Source organism: Olea europaea, unplaced genomic scaffold (genome assembly GCF_002742605.1).
Source record: "Olea europaea var. sylvestris unplaced genomic scaffold, O_europaea_v1 scaffold959, whole genome shotgun sequence".
Taxonomy (NCBI): domain Eukaryota; kingdom Viridiplantae; phylum Streptophyta; class Magnoliopsida; order Lamiales; family Oleaceae; genus Olea; species Olea europaea.
In genome coordinates this window covers 70,469-90,624 of record NW_019268088.1, presented here as the reverse complement: position 1 = coordinate 90,624, position 20,156 = coordinate 70,469, and the positions used below count along the sequence as shown (strand labels likewise).

The window sequence follows — 20,156 nt, the reverse complement described above, 5'->3', positions numbered from 1 at the left end:
ATTGATATTTAAACTATCTCTCTTGGCCGTTCTTCACAACTATCGAGATGACATTTAAGGCGTATAATGGAAAAATATTGTTGATGAAGCATTAGGTATATTCATCAATGCTCAATTGAACAAAATTTCAAAAATAATTTACACAAAACTATATTACACATGGTATCTTTCAACTTTTCCATGTTTTAAATAGCTGAATTTTTCCAAAAACTAATCAAAGTAAATTAATGTAGAATAATTTACAAAGTAATGTGATGTTAGTGTTTAATATTCAACACTACTAAGTTTTAAGATAAAAACATTCAACAAATTGTAAATGTTAACCTCAAATTGGAAGATAAATTCTTTATGATTTCAACTTTGATATTTTAATAATTTAGGAGTAATACACTTAAGTTTTTTGAGAGCAAATATCATTTCATCATCTCAAGAAAATGTTATAAATAATGATAATTTTTTTTATATTAACGAATCTATTATCCATTGTGTAATGAATAAATTCGTGAGTAGCTTCTTCAACAAGACATACATGACATCAAATCTTGATATTAATTGCCCCCCAGGGCACAATCAAATTGGTGGAACAATCACTTCGTTGGGGCGCTGGAAGCAAGGGTGGGGAGTTCGATTCCTGGAGTTAACATTGTGAGCCATATGGAGAGGAAGTCATTGGTGTGAACAAACGCCCAGTGAGGAGAGCTCTCTTTGCAGAAGGAGTCCAAATGAGTTGTGGGAACCTGGAAGCCAACAAGGGCACATCCTGCGATTTACCTCCTTGAGCTGCTGAGGGGCCGGAGGTTCAGGGACAAGTATCTAGTGGGACGCAAGCCCGGACACCTTGTAAAAAAAAAAAAAAATCTTGATATTAATTGTGCATTAAATGCATCGAAAAAGGTAATTACATTGGTAAGTTGGACTTTTTACACTCAAGAGATGACATTTTTGCATCATTTTGAAAAAGTGACAATTTTTTTGTCCATTTTTATATTCAATAAAGCTAGCTGTACGGCTGTACCGAATAAGGTTCATAGGGTATTTATAGAAAATTTGAAAATGCTGAGGTGGAGCTGATGTGGATGTCAAAAAAAAAAAAAATCCAAAATGAATTATAAGGTCAAAAGCGGGAAAAGCTCCCCGTTTCTTCCAATTTTTTCCATTTTCGTCATTCCATTCCTGTCGTTCCACAAAGCAGCGATTACGCACCTGATCTCATCCATCCTCTCCATCGAAAGAAGGACAATCGAGGTGCACCTTCGGTCGAACTATTAGACCCCAATGCCGCTCTATTAAGGAGGATGATGATAAAGTACAGGAGTCGGATTTTGAGGCTTCACGAGGTTGCTATTGGGTATAACCGTACGAGCAACTCATTGTCATCACTATCCAGTTGCCGAACATAACTTTCGACAGCCTCTTCAGGCTTCCGATAGGTGAGTTAAACTCTCATTTTTTTGGGAAAGTGGTAGGGAGCTGTATGTATTTGAAACTTGTGAACAAGAGTGTTTATGTGTAACCCATTCTCCTTTGTTTTTTTATTTTTTCATGTTATCAGGATGCCACTAAAAGCAAAAAACAAAAAATACCAGTTCATCGTCATTACACACTGATTTTGTACATTTTGAGAACATAGTAGGATGCTTTATAGTTAAACTTGCGGTGATTGTACATTTTCAGAAATGGTGTCGCGTCTGTGTACTAATTTACAGTTCAACTTGCAATGAGAAGTGAGAAAATTGTACGAAAAATGACAACTTGTGATGAAATGTTGGTACCAATTCGTGGATGATGCAATTGTTCCATATTTGCATACATATTCGAACGTTATTTGTGATCAAGTTGTGGGAAGAAATCAAAGTGTTTAAGTGTTTTCTTCTTATAAAACTTGTTTAATCCTGCAGACCATTACCACTTGTGTTCTTGCGGCATAGGAAATTATATTTTATCATGTAATTGATATATATGTTGATGACCATTATCGCTTATTTGCTTACAGCATGGGAAATTATTGAACATGTGAATGATGAACTTTTTTCGGAATTCAATAATGATAATGTTGCAAAGAATACCATCCAGGTGGAAGAAGAAACATTATGACACAATGGGCCGATTGTGTTTGAGGTGGGTATGATTTTCAACGACGAGAAAGAATTATTTGACTACTACAAAAGATATGCTTATGATGTTGGTTTTCCAACTCAGAGAAGAAACTCGAAAAAGGGAGATGATGGACTATTGAAATATTTGACCTTGACATGTATTCGTGAAGAGCGAAGAACAAGCAATGCAAGCGGCTCTTTAAATCCACAACCAATCAATCAGATAAATTGTGAAGCATGGATCTCTGCTTCTTTAGATAGTCATGGAATGTGGAGAATCACCATAGTCTACCTTGACCATAACCATAGAACTAGCCCTTCCAAGTCTATATTATATCGATGTAACAGAGAGTTGAATTCAAATGTGATACGAAAACTTGAAGTGAATGACTTGGCAGGAATTCCGTTGCACAAAAATTTCAACTCTGTAGTTGTTGAAGCGAGGGGATATAAGAATATGATGTGTGTGGAAAAGACTGCATCAATCACATTGAACAAGTGAGGAGATTACGACTTGGAAAAGGAGATATGGCAGCAATAAAAAGTTATTTTTTAAAAATGCAGGCATTATGCTCGAGCTTTTACTTCAGTATGGATGTAGACGATGAGTCTCTCCAGAAGAATGTGTTCTAGCCTGATAATAGGTGTAGGTAGGCATACATGGAGTTTGGCAATGTCGTCACATTTGACACCACTTATCTTGCTAATAAGTACGACATGTCATTCGCACCTTTTGTTGGTGTGAATCATCACAGTGAATCAACATTATTTAGTTGTGTGTTGTTATCAAACGAGGATATAGATACCTTTGTATGGCTGTTCAGGAAGTGGCTTGAGTGCATGCACGGTAAAGCTTCCCATGGAATAATTACTGATCAAGATAGGGTCATGCAAAATGCTATTGAGATTGTGTTTCCAGATACAAAGCATAGGTGGTGTTTGTGGCACATTTTGAAGAAGTTGTCGGAGAATTTTGGCTACCATGTTGATAAGGCTTTCATATTTTCCACTATACATCACTTGGTGAATGATTCACAGAATATTGAAGAATTTGAAGCATGTTGGAAAGAGATGATCCAGACATATGAATTGATGGATAATGAATGATTTTCGGGGTTGTATGTTAATAGAGGTTGTCTGGGTTTCTTTCTTTTAAAAACAACTTTTTGGACAGGGATTTCCACAACTCAACGGAGTGAGAGTATGGATTTGTTCTTCGATGATTATGTCCATTCGAAGACATCATTGAAGTAGTTCATAGAGCAGCATGAAAAAGTACCGAGGAATAAAGTTGAAAAGGAGTTCCAGGTGAATGTCAGTTCGTACTCTAAACTCTACCGTGTGCAATGAATTATGAAATTGAAAAGCGTTTTCAATCAGTCTATACCATTTCGAAGTTCAAGAAAAGTTCAAGGGTAAGGTATATTGTGACCTCATATCCGTTTCGGAGGGATCTTCCGGGACCATGTATAAGGTATGTGAGGATGTCCTTTTTCATGAGCACCGGAAGAAATCCTTTTTTTGTCTCATTTCAAAAAGAGACATCTGGGTTTATATGTAGCTACCACTTGTTCGAGTTTCGTGGTATTATTTGTAGACATGCGATTGCAGTATTAATTCGTAACAACGTCACACAGTTGCCTGAATGTTATACACTGCGGAGATGGATGAGAGATGTCAGTAGAGCATACATAAGGGTTGCAGTGAATTACGATGGTTTGATCAGTATTCCTGGATAAATGAGGTGCTATAGTATGGTCCATGCTTTTGTAGAGTTGGCTAACATTATTGTAGATGATGAATGTCGGACACGTGGGATATTGGAATGGATAAAATCACAAGTGAAAGAGCTGAAGTCAACAAAGTCGTGTAGTGGAAGCAATATCGTTTCACGGTATACTGTACGTTTATCCTCTCAATGTACTTCTTTGCAAACTACTGCAAATGATAGCATACGAGATCCGAATGTCGTAAAGAAAAAGGACGTACCTCGAAGGCTTCGGAGAAAAATTTCATTGGAGTCGATGTCAAAGAAATCAGGTTCGACATCAAACAAAGGAAAGAGACTGAGAGCGAGGCAAGGAAATAATGTTGTGGCTGCACCTGCCTTTGTGGCTTCGCAAGAACATTATTCTACGCACACACTATTCTGTTATTCGCAACCGTTGTTGGTAAGTACCTTCATATTATTAACATTTTTTGTATTAGGTATTATCGAAGTTCTCTTTTTTATGTAGGGTGATGCCAAAAGTCATGCGTTTACACGACACTTGCCAACACTTCCGTGACCCCACCATTGTCAACAAGTGTTATATTCAATCTGCAAGGTGACGACGACGAAAATTTATTACATTTCTATATGATATCTTCAAATACATGTACTAATTTTTATATTGTTCGACAGGTCATTCATTTTCCTACTACTATACACACATGCCGCCACAAGATGGTCCAACCTTAAGAATACGTGAAAGGCTTTGAGTTCTTTTCATCCTTTCCCGTTACTGTTGGTTTTCAGTTTCAATAATTTATAAGTGTCATACTGAATGGCCATTATCTCACTTATCCTGGGTTTCTTCCCGTATGTGAACTGACATCCTGATGCAACTATTTATTAAATATCATGGTCGTCCTTATTAGGTTGTTGATTGGACCTTAATTGTTCTTATGGAAGTAGCTTCAGCAACAGTATAGCTAATCAACTAGTAAATTTGGCATTTTTCTAAAGCATTATTTAAGTTGTCCAAAGCAAGCTCAATGAAATATTAGCACGCATTCCTAGCATATTGCCAGCTGATCATCTTTTAGTGGATAACACTTAAACTCTTAAAAATAATGTGTAACTTTTCTTAAAGGATGCTTAAGGTTTAGTGGGCTAAAGAAGCAGTTTTTACAGCCAAAATAAAGAACATTAATGTAAATCAGATGCAGCACACTTAGTAACAAAATCTGGAATGATGTTGCCTCGGCTGGCTTTAAACGTTTGTGTTGTGTCTTTAACTTTTAGCGGAAATACTTAGTTCCGTTATGGTAGCATGCCATCTTTCATGGGCGTGTAGCTTGATGACACCTATTTTTTGTTGGTCCGAGGCCAAAACCATATCAATACATCGTATATTGGTTAATTTTGTTAACTTATTTGTATATTTTATTTCTCAACATTGCAGTGGTTGAGATGTTTCCGTTTCCATTCGACCTTCTAATATCATCCTTAATGTATTCTTATATGTTAATTCTTAATGTTGCAATGATTGAGATCTTGCCATTTCCATTTGATGTTAGATTATTTTACTTGTTTGGTATTACTGTTTGCAAGTTATTCTTTTAGTCTGACATGGATAAAGAATTCACGTGGAGAAGGTGAATAAATGTACTATTTGTCATCCGTGGGCACATTTGAGAAAGTTATCCTAGAGTGGATGAGGAAGACTATGATGTTTAGCACAAGCATGTGCCCTGTTTCTGTGATGAAGAGTGGACTAACATTCAAAGCACAAGCCGAGGCACTCATCGTGCTCGAGTGGGCATCAAAGCAAGCCTCTTTGAAAAGGGATGAAAATGTTGAAAAAGTATTAGCAGTGTACTAAATCACTGTGGTTATTTATGCATTGTATATAACATTATTTGTGCTTCTAAACAAATGCATATGATAATCTTGTGATTTCACTTATACCACTTCACTCTCTCATGTTTTCAATCTTTTCTTGATCAATCCACATGCTAACTTGCTCTCTAAATTATTAGTAGATTGGATTGTTTGCGCCTCACATGGCATAAAGAATGGCACATTTAACCTTACAACAAAAGTATGCATAATGCTACAAAAATTTTTCGAAAAAAGGGTATAAAGCTTAATACCCACAAGAAAGCCACAACCTTGCCAGATATCCACCATGGCAGCCTCGTATAAACAGCAATCGAAACAGTCAAGAACGCATACTTTGACAATTCAATTACTATGATTAACACCTATTATAAGTCAAGTGAAAAGAGACAATGGCTTGCTTCTTCGATACTATGTACCCAAAGAAGACACAATACATAGTCCGCCAATTTGAAACCTACAAAATTCAAGATACTCAAAATAAGAAGATAACAGTAGATAGAAATCAAATTACTGTACAATTTTATGAGATGCATTTGACATGATGAAGAAAAACCCAGAAGCTACGAAGAAACTTAAATGCATTTGACATAAATTCTTGGAAGGTTTTATACAAAATACATAGTGACGCCACACAAGTCTCTAAATTACAAATATAACTCGAATACCCCATCGATGCAAATACTAACAATCAAGCTGATTCTTTTTTCTTTCCCATTCCATTCCAAACATCATTTTCCATTGCGGAAGGAACGTCACTTGCAATGACAACTTGATGTCTCGTTTCTCGGTTATTCGGGCTAGAGTTTCAAGCATGCTCGGCAAATCTTCAACTTCCTCATTTCCCACAACGTTTATCACTTCGTTAACTTTACTACATTCTTCGCTTGATTCTCCTTCATCTACCTAGTCGGGCCTTACTCAACAAACCCCTTTCCTTTATTGGGTTAGGTGCTTGTTTCCACCCATTGCCTTTCCTTTGGTCTCGTCGTGAGTAACCTTTCGCACCCTACTGGAAGTACTCACGACTTTTGGCCATATCGCGGAGCTTATCAGGCAAAAAGGCTGTGGGAATAGGCCTACAAAGAGTTGGCATGTACCTAAAGGAAACCTCTTCCCACACCCACGGCTGGCAGAATCAAAGCTCTGATACCAAACCCACAGTTATTACTGCAAGTGTTGAATAATTGCCCTTTGTTACGTGTCTGCTTCTCAACCTCAAAACATTTTTGAAATCCATGTGGACACTGTGGGCAACGACGTTTTCTCATGCATTCCCCGAATGATTGCCACTTGCTTCGACAGTTGTGACATATTCCAATATTCTTTCCTCTCATATGGGATGATAAACAACAACAAACAAGAAATGATCAATTATGCAAAAATTTATCTTCGAGTAGAATTATCACATTTGTAGGGAAAAATGCCATATCATACTCAAGCTAGGTTTCCAAGCAAATCAATACTAGAAAACCAAAGACAAAAGGGAGATCAAAGCAGATGAGGATCCAACTTCCTCAAATAAAAACATGTCAATAATAGATCAACCTTGACTATTAATTTTGGTAAATGAGTTACTAGTCTTTAAATGGATCTCTTCATCTTACTTCCAAAGATGTGTTTATACTAACACACTATTGGCAGACATGCTTCTTTAACAGATAATAAATATCATTCTGAAAATCAAAATGATAAGAAACTAAAAAAGAAAAGTAGAGAACAGTGTTGAGAGTAGGTTAAACTCTCTAAAACTCTGAATTCTATTTCCCACAGTACATGCTATATTGCCAAGCAATCCTCAACCCCATTTTCCTGCAATTCAGTACATAATCAAATGTTCATAAAGAGATGCCAATACTATGTTCACTATTATTAATGCCCTCGAGAGTATGATCAATGAAAAACGATATGCACCTATTCTAAATCACAGTGACGACTGAGATTTTTCATCCTTTTAGAACATTGGGCTCGACAAAGGAGTTGTTTGTGATCCAACCCTTCAGACAAAAATTTCTTATCAACAGTAAATGATGTGGTGCCTCCGGGTCTTATATAACAATCACAAGACTTTCCAATGTAAATCCACCTCCTAAAATCTCTGTAAGTCACATTTTACATGCAAAAATCATTTTCGTATAATTTTATGTAATGGGACAATTTGCATACTTCCATTTATAGAGAAGTCGAAATGAAATTACTGTCAAGGTTTGGCATGCCAGATGAAAGAAACATAATGCCATTTAGACATTGTTTAAGCCCAGGAATCTGTGATATCGTATTGGATGCAGCAGAAAATTTATCAACGGACCAAGTAAAGCCATTTTCTTAATTGGTAATTCCAACAAAAATAATTAAGCATAAAATAAGGGGTCGAAAAAGTGGTAAAATTGTATTTTCCTCTTGAAATTGTCATACACTTACTTGAAGTGTATAGAAGGAAAGAGGTGGCTTTTGCAGTTGGGCGTGGTGTCACTTCACGCTGGTGGAAGTTCGGAGCAAGGTTTGTATTATCTCGACCTTGACAAATCTTTTTTGTTTTTCGGTTTAGACATTTTTGTCTTCCCTGATTTGGTAGCTGGGTAGAGACGGAGATGATTTCGACGGTGATTTCTCATCGTCGTGAATGGAGGACAACAGAGACGAGAATGAAGAGTGGGGTGGCGGAGATCGGAATGGAGAGGTGGGCAAGGGTTTTCAATTTGGGGACAGATGAATGAAAAAAGAATAATGGCTGCCTTGTTTCCATTCCATCATTTTCCTCATTTTTTTTTTTTTTTTTTTTAAATGGTTACCATCTCAGATTGTAAAACCCTTATGAAGGGGATGCTTATATTAGTGATATCTATACAAAATCCCCTTAAATTTTAATCACATTTCACGGGAACTACAATTCTTATCAATTTTTCAGCTATACATTTAGCCCTTGTTTGAGCTCCATTTTGAAAGAAAAAATACAGTTTTGAATATTGTTTTTTGGAGAATGTATTATTACAAAATAAGAAAAAAAATTTAGATATACGTGTAATAGTATTTTATTGAAGAACATATGATTGAAAATGAATTTTCAAAAAAATATTGCTCAAACAAGAGCTTGCTCAACTTTTATCAAAATCTACTAAAAATTATGACGACTTAACAAGTCAATAATTGACTTGTAAAATAATAGTCTACTGTAATAGGTTCTTGCAAAATCATAATAGATTCTTGACAAATTCAATTATACACAGGGACGGACCCAAGGGGTCCCCTAGGGTCACTTGACCCTCTAGTTTTTCCAAGTTGTTTTTGTTTTTTTCTTTTATTTTTGTTTTTTTTTTGGTTTTCAGTCTCACTATGAAATATCAAACGAAATTGAAGTATTACATTCTTAATATCATTTTGAAATACTCACAGCCTAATATTTCACGTCGTTAATGTTGTGAGAAATGGCCAATCGTAGCAAATATTACGGCGCATCAAAATAGGCTATTTCAAACTAAAATTTCGAGAATTTCGATAACAAACTAACTTTAAAAATTCTTCGACGATTATACGCTAACCATATTCATAAATCTTCTATATCCTCTCGAAACTCATTTCGAGAATTATATTATAAACACATCGAATAATTTAAATGAATATCGAAAATAGTTAAACATCGTATCTACTAAAAAGACGAGAGAGACGTATAACTCGTCTTTTTTGAAAGAAAAAATCAATTATTTTATTAATGTTTATTATTTTTGCGCGACAAATTTCTCAATATAATTTACATCATTTTATTAGGAAATTTTATAAGTGGTATGGCGTCAAATTTTATTTTTTTTTACGTAAAAATTCTTAATAAAATTTTTATTAATTCATAGGGGTTATAAATTGTTATACTATTTTTTCATCTTGAATATTTTTTATATATACAAGAGAAAATTCAATCATTTTTAGGATTTTTTAATTATTGTTACCTCTTCCTTTCGATCAATTTAATTTTTTTTTTCAAATGACGTCAAAAATTTTATTAGGAAATTTATTAGATTATTTTTCTAAAAAAAAATTAATTGATTAAGAGGAAAAGTAACAATAATAAAAAAAATCTTAAAAATGATCCAATTTTTTTTATACATAAATTTTTTTTATATGTATAAGTGAAAAAGTAGTATAACAGTTTATAACCCATATAAAGTAATAAAAAAAATTCGTAGCTTTTTTTAAAAATTTGATTGTAACCCCCTAATGTAAAATGCCTGCGTCCACCCCTGATTATACATTGTAGCACTTTGGGTTTGTGTAATTGAAATTAAAGTTTCTTCTTTATTTGTACAACATCGATAACTTTTTAATTACTGAAATTAGATATAATCTAACTTTTTAGCATTTAAGGAAGTCAAGGAACTATTATTTTTTCTTGTTAGAGTCGTAATTCGCCAGTTTTTCTAAACAAGTCATTTTCACCTATAAAAAATTGTCATTCAACAGCCATATGTATCTAGTTTAAAATATTTGAGTTCATCGAAGTGAAAAGAAATAACAATTTGAATAAATTTTTTTTTTTTGACATAAAATTCCATTATAACTATTCTTTCTATTTTCAAGTTCTCTATTAGTGCAGTTGACATTTATACTTTTCATTTTGTCTTATTGTACCACCTGCCTTTGACTTCTTTTCTAGTGAACCCCGAGGCCCCAACAACCCGCCATGGCATCACCGTCGTTAACTCCTTACTCCGCCTGCATCTCTTCCATAAATTGACCCTAAATATCAATTGTTAGAATTGAATGAAAAATATTGAATAGAAGTCTTTTCATATGTTGTGACTCAAGTAACTCAAGTCCCTTTATATTTTTAACTCCTTTATCGATGAATGGTTTAACTCCTTGATTAATGAGCTAGATTTTCCTCCATTGGTATAAATAGGAGTTTCTCTAGGTTGGAAAAACACAAGTGAAATGCAAGCTTTTTACTCTAAGTAACAATATTCTTTTTTTCACTTTCAAGTTCTTCCTTGTGCTTATAATTTCTTTGTGAGATAGAGTATATCACAACTAGTTCGCAGGCGGTTAACGTAATGCAGCGTGAACCGACAACCGATTGTATCCTGGGTATCGAATACCGATCAAAACCTCTTGCACTCCGGTAAGGTGGCGAATTCGATTTAAGAAAACTGTGAATACACAGGCCTTCAGTTTGATTTGATTCTATAATATTTACCTACAAGTTTAAATCGAATTGACTTTAGTAAATCAAATTTTGTTCATTAGTTTTTGTCAATTTTTCCAGTTCATGGTTTTTGCATGATTTCTAATTCATTTTAAATGATTGTTATGTTGTTATTAATTTGGCAAAATAATCTGTTCTTCAACTCTGTAGTTTTATTTTCTGAACAGATAACTTGATCTCGAATTTATATACAACTTTACAAATTTATAATTATTCTAAATTATTTGTTGCTTGTTCCGATTCAATGGCGTCACATGGAAATAACGATGTGAACAACGGAAGCAACACTGTTGGTACCGGTGTACCAAATCCTGCAATGACCATTGTTAACCCTATGGAGACCACGACTGACATTTCTCCCATTGACGGGATAATTGGAGGTGGGATTCCTCATGTTGGAGTGAACCCAACTTTGCCTTCGGCTGCGACCTTGGCAATCCAGTTTGGCACGATACTTTTGCCAGTGCCTAGGGCTCCGGCTTCGACACCTTTGCCATCGTTTCCGGCTCCATTTTCGATGAATCATGCAATTCGACGGGATAAATTTGCTGGTACTGATTTTAAGACAAGGCAGAATAAGATGGTCTTCTATCTCACTACGTTGGGCCTTGCACGTTTCCTCACTGAGGATGCCCCTGTCGTGGTTGAAAACGACACTGATGTGCATATGCGTGCAGCTTGGGACGCTTGAAAAAATGCTGATTTTTTGTGTCGCAACTATATTTTGGATGGCCTACAGAATTCTCTGTATCACGTATATGTGGTAAAGAAGTCTGCTAAGGAGCTCTGGGAGTCCTTAGAAAAGAAATACAAGACCGAGGATGCCAGATCTAAGAAATTCTTAGCCAGTCGGTGTATGGACTTCGAAATGGTTGATTCACGTTCAGTGGTGAGCCAAGTGCAGAAGTATCGAGTGCTTTTGTAAGAAATGCATGCTGAGGGTCTGACCATGTCAGAATCTCTACAGGTGACTATTGCTATTCACAAGCTACCTCCTTAGTGGAAGACTTTCAAAAGCTATTTGCAGCATAAGAGGAAAGAGATGTCTTTCGAAAATTTAATTATCAAGCTGCGCATTGAGGAGAATAACAAATGGGTTAAACGTAAGTCAAAGAATTCTCACTTTGAGAAGGCTAATGTATTGGAGTATGGCCAAAGTTCTGGTACTAAGAAAGTTCACTTCTTTAAAGCCAAACAGGGTAACGAAAATCGAAAAGATAAAAAACAGGCTACGAAAGGGTCTCAGTTGAAGCCTGCAGGTGCGGTAGGAAAGAAACCTAAGTTCCAGTTCAATGAAAAGTGCTTCAATTGTGATAAAGTCGGGCATCAATCTGCAGATTGCCGTCAGCCTCGGAGGGATAATAAGCAGCGTCCTCAGGCTAATATGGTTGGAAATGAGAGAGATCATCTCTCAGATGAAATGTCTGAGCTAAACCTCACGACGATGATTAGTGAGGTTAACTTGGTGGGGTTTAATCCAAAAGAGTGGTGGCTGGACACTGGGGCCACTTGCCATGTCTGCTCCAACAAGAGCATGTTCACTACTTTTGCACCAGTTACAAATGGTGAAAAGTTGTTCATGGAAAACTCTGCAACTTCTGAAGTGCTTGGTAAAGACAAGGTGATCCTGAAGATGACATCTGGCAAAGAGCTTACTCTGACTAATGTACTGTACATGCCAGAGATTCGCAACAATCTGGTCTTTGGATCTCTTCTGAGCAAGAATGGGTTCCGCATGGTCTTTGAGGTGGATAAGCTGGTGATTACCAAAATAGGAGTTTATGTTGGGAAAGGCTATATGACTGATGGCCTGTTTACATTGAATGTAATTGCTGTAACTCCAACTATTATGAGTAATGAGAAAACTCCTTTTGTTTACTTGCTTGAGTCTCCTAATCTGTGGCATGATAGATTAGGTCACGTAAATTACAATGCTTTACGTAGACTAAGCAAACTAAATTACTTGCCTAGGTTTCAAATTGATTCAAATCATAAATGTGAAACATGCGTTGAATCTAAGCTTACTAGGTCTTCATTTCATAGTATTGAAAGAAGTATCGAGCCATTGGGACTAGTCCACAATGATGTATGTGACTTGAAATCTATCAAAAACGAGGCGGTAATAAGTATTTTATTACTTTTGTCGACGATAGCACGAGATATTGTTATGTGTACTTGCTTCAAAGCAAAGACGAAGCTATCGATAAATTCATTCTTTATAAGAATGAAGTTGAAAATCAACTTAGTAAGAAAATAAAGGTGCTACAGAGTGATCGTGGTGGTGAATATGAATCACCGTTTGGTGAATTTTGTGCTAAACATGGAATAATTCACCAAACTACTGCACCTTATTCACCTCAGCAGAACGGAATTGCTGAGTGTAAAAATAGAACTTTAAAGGAAATGATGAATGCTATGTTGATTAGTTTTGGATTACCACAGAACATGTGGGGAGAAGCTATTCTTTCCACAAATTACATCTTGAATAAAGTGTTAAGAAAGAATATGGATAAGACTCTGTATGAACTTTGGACAAATCGGACACCTTCATATAAATACTTACGAATGTGGGGGTGTCTTGCTAAAGTTGTGGTGCCTCCTCTTAAGAAGGTCAAGATTGGACCTAAGACAGTTGAGTGTGTGTTCATTGGTTATGCACAAAATAGTAGTGCATATAGGTTCTTTGTGCATTATTCGAATGTACCTGATATTCATCCGAACACGATTATGGAGTCTAGGAATGCACAATTCTTTGAGCATATATTTCCTTGTAAGTCTCCTAAACAGTTAACTCTTATTAAACGGACAATGGAATCTTCTGCTTCTAGCAGCAGTAAAGATCTAGTTGAAGAAGGTGAGGATGAGCTTAGACGGAGCAAAAGGACCAAAACTTTTAAGACGTTTGGCCCTGATTTTCTCACATATTTGATGGAGAATGATCCTCAAAGCTATAAAGAAGCTATATCTTCTTCAGATGGTCATTTGTGGAAAGAAGCCATCAAAAGTGAAATCGATTCCATTTTACAGAATCATACCTGGGAGTTAGTAGATCTTCCACCGGGCTGTAAGCCTTTGGGCTACAAGTGGATCTTCAAGAAGAAGATGAAAGCGGACGACTCCATTGATAAATATAAAGCTCGGCTAGTAATCAAAAGTTATAAGCAAAAGGATGGCTTAGATTACTTTGATACTTATTCTCCTGTGTCGAGAATAACTTCTATCTGGATGATAATTGCTATTGCAGCCTTGCGAAATCTGGAAATACATCAGATGGATATAAAAACAGCTTTCCTAAATGGAGATTTGAATGAAGAAGTCTACATGAAGCAACCAGATGTGTTTACAGCTCTAGGTCAAGAAAGGAAAATTTGTAGACTGGTTAAATCGCTGTATGGTTTGAAGCAAGCACCAAAGCAATGGCATGAGAAGTTTGATAATGCTATGCTTTCTAGTGGTTTTAGAATCAACGAATGCGACAAGTGTGTCTATGTCAAGGACACTAATGATGGATATGTCATACTATGTCCATACGTCGACGACATGCTCATTATCGGTAACTCTGACAAGATCATCAAAGCCACTAAGAATATGTTAAACTCGAAGTTTGACATGAAAGATATGGGTCTCGCGGATGTCATTTTGGGAGTAAAAATTACTCGAACACCAAATGGACATGTGTTATCTCAATCTCATTACATTGATAAAATACTAGACAAGTTCAACAAGTTAGATACCGTTGTGGCCAGGACTCTAGTGGATTTGAGTCTCCACTTATCCAAGAACACTGGTGATGGTGTATTACAGTTAGAATATTCTCAGATAATTTGGAGTTTAATGTATTTAATGACTTGTACGAGACCGGATATAGCATACTCAGTTAGCAGATTGAGTCGTTATACGAGTAACCCAGGTGCTGTCCACTGGAAAGCCATTTTTAGGGTGTTACATTATTTAAGGCACACTCGTGATTTTGGACTGCACTATTCTAGATACCCTGCAGTAATCGAAGGGTATGTTGATGCAAATTGGATATCAGATATGTCAGATACCAAGTCTACTAGTGGACATGTCTTCACTCTTGGTGGTGTCTCTTGGAAATCGTCCAAACAAACTTGCATCGCGAGATCTACAATAGAATCAGAGTTCACCGCTTTGGACAAAGCAACTGAAGAAGCAGAGAGGCTTTGCCAGTTTGTTGAGGATATTCCAAGATGGTCAAAGCCTGTGTTTGCAATTTGTGTTTATTGCGATAATCAATCAACAATTGGCAGGGCACAGAGCAATATGTATAATGGTAAGTCTTGCCATATTCGAAGACGACATAATATCATTCGACAACTACTCTCACAAGGTATTATCACTTTGGACCACGTGAAGTCAAAGGATAATATTGCGGATCCGTTAATCAAAGGGCTAACTCGAGAGCTAGTTGTAAAAGCATCGAGGGGAATGGGCTTGTAGCCTATGACGTTGAAAGGTATCATGGTGGAAACCCAACCTAGCTAAATGGAGATCCCAGGATCTAGGTTCAAAGGGACAACTAAAACATGTATATCTGTGTAAATCACTGAGAATGTTCTCCTTCTGCTCATTTCTATGGTGCTCACAGTGATTGGAAGATGCAGGTTAAGCTATGCTTTTAATGACCATTAAACGTTGTTGTGAACAACTGAATTAAGAGGTCACCTATGTGAGTGTGAAGTGGGGCCGCTTCTATAAGGATTGACAAGGTTACATCCTTGAAAAAACACTTGCAGAACTAGGCGACGTGTTCATGGCCAAAACGAACACAACAGTAAGAACTATGCTGTGACTAAAATGGTTCTGTGTGAGATCTATTGTCTTGGTTTACACAAATGGCGAAACAGTTCAAGGCATCAGGTTCATTAGTCTGCTAGTAATTCCCGATAGGTCTCACAAGGGAAGGTTCAAAGCTAAGTGCTACCTATCCTATGCAGGATTGATTCGTTTTACTCTATCTTTCCTCTTGAGTCTTAGTTTCCATTTTTCATTCATGTAGGGGATTGTTAGAATTGAATAAAAAATATTGAATAGAAGTAATGAAAAATATTAAATAGAAGTCTCTTCATATATTGTAACTCAATATTGAATAAAAGTCTCTTCATATGTTGTAACTCAAGTAACTCAAGTCCTTTCATATTTTTAACTCCTTTATTAATGAATGGTTTAACTCCTTGATTAATGAGCTAACTTTTCCTCCATTGGTATAAATAGGAGTCTTTCTAGGTAGGAAAATCACAAGTGAAATGCAAGCTTTTTTCTCTAAGTAATAATCTTCTTTTTCTCACTTTCAAGTTCTTCCTTGTGCTCCTAATTTTTTTGTGAGATAGAGTATATCACAACTAGTTCGTAGGCGGTTAACGTAGTGCAGCGTGAACCGACAACCGATTGTATCCTAAGAATTGAACACCGATCAAAACCTCTTGCACTTCGGTGAGGTGGCGAATTCGATTTAAGAAAACTGTGAATAAACAGGTTTTCGATTTGATTTGATTCTCTAATATTTACCTACACCAATTTCATTCAAGAATCCAAACTTTGTTTTAGGGTTATTTTGATTTTCGATTTCTTAAACCCTGATGACTTCTGAAAAATTGGGCGTGGTGCCACCACAACATTAACACAACAGGCTCAGCCCACACCCACACCCACACCCACACCCACACCCTTACCCGCGGCTCATTTATCAAGAAGTTGCCTGTGGCCTACAAGCACCCCTGACCCCACCGCCGTTCCATCGCTGCAAGTGACCCGGACCCCAAATCCACCACCCGCAAGCTCACTACCAGCTTCCTCAACCACCACCGCTTCTTCCAGCTCCACCATCAGTCGCCTCCGACGAAGACCGCTGAGTTCTGTCACCAGTGGGCCCATAGCCGCAGTTCCTCCACCCCCAGCGGCGGTGAATCATCAGAAGACAATGATGTGAAAGATGACGATTATAACGGGCAGAATATCGTCACTGTGGCCAAAATCAACCATACAGATGCAAATGAAAAATTTAGTACTAGTAATAATCAGAAAATGAAACTTTCTGTATTGAGGAAATGAAACCATTAAAATTTTCAGATATTGAATCTATTTCTTTGATATCTTTAGACTCATGTGACTTATTTCTGATCTTTCTTTCTTTTTCTTTTTGTTTTTCGATTACAGGGATCGAAGAAGTTAATTCGTTGCGAATTGCAAATGGGAGCAGTAATGACAATAACAATAGTAATGAAGCTAGGAATATAGGAGAAGAAGTCTATTATGCACAGAACTTGCACGGGGCTATGGGACTGAGCTCGAAATCTGGGCAAAAGGATATCATGGAGGTGGAGAATGGGTCTTGGAATGGTAGGAAAAAGGAGAGCTGTTATGCAAGTGAATCCCAGGAGCCCTTGAGGACCATCCTTTCAGTTTCAGATCCTCTCACGTGAGTGTCTTCTGATTTAAAAATTTTAATTTATCTTTTGTCATGGGTGTTATACTCCATTTCTGCTAATTTTACTGAATCTGATGACCCTTTAATTTAAAAACGTAGCTGGACAATGCATAGGTTTATATGAATATGGTTGAATGAAAATGTTGAGTTTGTTTGTTTCTTTTTGTATTTTAACCCGTGTTCTAAAAGGCGTAATGCGTGGAGGTCAAGCTATTGGCTAGGGGAGCTTAGAGGAGGCATAGGCGTAAAAATGCGTTTTCTTTTTTAATATTATTTTAATTTTTTATCAATCAATAAATTGTTTAATAATTAAAAATAATACCCGTCAAACATCTAAAACAAATTTAGGAAATTTATACATTTTCCCTAAATTTTCAACAAAAATGTAGTTCCAAAGGTAAATATTAAATCGTAAATAAATAGGAATTTTTGGGATATTTCCTTTATTCAAGGCTTTAAGCGACTATTTTGAATTTAGAATAGACGAAGTGAAAAAAAATCAACATTTGAGTTTTAACATTAAAAAAGAAAAAAAAAGTATAATTATGCATGCTTAAGTATGCATAACCGCGCCTAAGCGCACATTAGCAGTCAACGGCAATAAATAAGGCGCCAAGCCACTTGGTTTGGCGTTTTCGCTGAGCATCGTGCATTGATGATGTCTAGGCGCCACCAATGCGAGCCTTTTAGAACAGTGATTTTAACCAGTTATGTTGGTTAAAAATATATATTGAGATTATCTATAGTTCAACTTGAGTGCGGAACTGCATCAATTTGTGTCCATAAATCAGCACTGATTATGGTTGTCTTTTCCTATGTAGGATTTATTATTATTATTATTATTTTTTATTTTTGGGGTCTTCTAATTCACATTTTTATTTTTCTGATTTGTTTAGCTTTCATTCTAAGTTCACTGACCTAAGTTATTCAGCTAACTTATGTGTGCACGTTCTGTTTACCTTGAAGACATGTTACTCCATCATCTAAAATTTTGATTAATTATATTTTTAGTTACAACTTATAGCAAAACCCCATATGGTCACTGTAGTTCAGTTTGTTTCCAAATGATCACTTAACTTCCACTTTGTTGCAACTTGCAACAGTAGTCAGTATTTTCACTTCTGTTAACAAAACTACAGAAAAATTTTATGTGACATTTAAATGTGTTGGAACGATGACGTGACACATTTTTTATTGGACAATGATTTACACCCAACAAGCCATAATCGTGGACCCAAAAACCAATCCCTCGCTCTCCCTTAGAACTTTTCTTCCCCTCCCCTGTTCCTTCCTTTTGGGCTGCTGCAGCCTTCCACTGCCATTGGCTACTGTCATCAATCTTCTTACCTGTCTCCAGTAAGTCCCTCTTGCTTTCCACCACCGATCACTCTTTTCATTTCTTCTGTTTTCATCTCCTTTCCAGTGCTTTTGGTGAGTTTTGGCCTTTGCTCTTGAACCCTGAGTTTGTAGGGCTGTTGGCTTGGTGGTTCTGGGGTTGCCATAAGTGTTGTGTCCCCTTCCTTATTCCCTCAGTTCTTATATATCTATCTCACTCTAATTCTATTCCAATTAAAATTTTAAAAAATAATATATTCAACCACATTAAATTCCAACATTATCCTTATGAAATTCATTCATTTAAGTACTATATACCCACACCACTTTAGTATATCTATTCCACTCTAAATCTATTCCCATTACAATTCTAAAATATTTAAAAAGTACTATATTCATCCCCATTATAGTCCAACAATACTCTTCGAAAATTTATTCGTTTAAACACTATATATGACATTATCCAACCTCGGAAAAAAATCAGGGTTAATATACTATGCTATTTCTCTCTTATGCTAACAGCAGATAGCATAGGATTTAATGAATTTTTATAATTATAAAAAAATTTCTGTACTGAAACAACATTGTAGATTTAATTCAACGTGTTCCGCTGATAATGTTAAATAAATTTCTGCACTGTATAATTTTTGAGAATGATCTTCACAATTATGTTCTATATATGTATATTTTTACACTTTCTGCATCTTTTAGGGAAAAGGATGATCCACCAAGGCCCCAGTTATTAAGGAGGAAGACTTGGGCAGACACTCCATGCCTGATGCCTTCAATACGAGTGCAATGGCACCAAAGTCTTTGGCCCCAGCTCCTTGAGACTTCCCAAAGCATGGAATCCGACAACGTCATCCACTTGCTTCTTTTTTGTAGCCATAATGTGGTTGAGCTCCGTTTTCCTTGTTCCATCTTTTTTTGTCGCCAGTATCAATAGCACTGTCATAACTGCTGGATACATCTCCCTTTGAGGATTACAAAACAGTTTGACTGAACAATCTTTCCAAAGTTCTGATGATGGATGGACAGATTCTTCACCTCTGGACCAGATGGTATCTGCAAGGTTACCTTTAGAGCATGTATTTCAACGATCAACTTCCTTGAGCTTGCTCTTTCCATTTCTCTCATGTTTCAGTTCCACATTAGTTTCACTAGTACACCCCCACCCCCCGGTGAGTAGATGTTAAAAATTAACATCTGTCCCAGATCTTGCATTATCCTTACCTCTGTCAGGAGCCTCTGCTGAATCCAACCTTTACTTCCCGAGTCATGAGATCCCAAAAAGGTCATCATTCTGATAAGAACAAACAGGACCATTGCTTGGACTGTACTTCGAAGAATACAAACCATGCACTGTATCATCTGAATTCTTACCAAACACGAAGTAATTATTTATGGCGACCAACTCATTAACCTTTCCTTGCTTCTCCATACTACTAAATTTTTTCCACTTGCTTTCAGGCCCCTTAC

General features: G+C 36.4%; 1 protein-coding gene across 1 annotated transcript; it reads left to right on the top strand.

Moving 5' to 3' along the window:
• The first annotated feature begins 16,574 nt into the window (after nt 1-16,574).
• Nucleotides 16,575-19,850, top strand: LOC111392678. Its single transcript, XM_023018061.1, has 3 exons — nt 16,575-16,925; nt 17,072-17,333; nt 19,389-19,850. Exons 2-3 carry the CDS (start codon nt 17,191-17,193, stop codon nt 19,621-19,623), a joined length of 378 nt encoding a protein of 125 aa, XP_022873829.1. The 5' UTR covers nt 16,575-16,925; nt 17,072-17,190; the 3' UTR covers nt 19,624-19,850.
• The last annotated feature ends 306 nt before the right edge of the window (nt 19,851-20,156 follow it).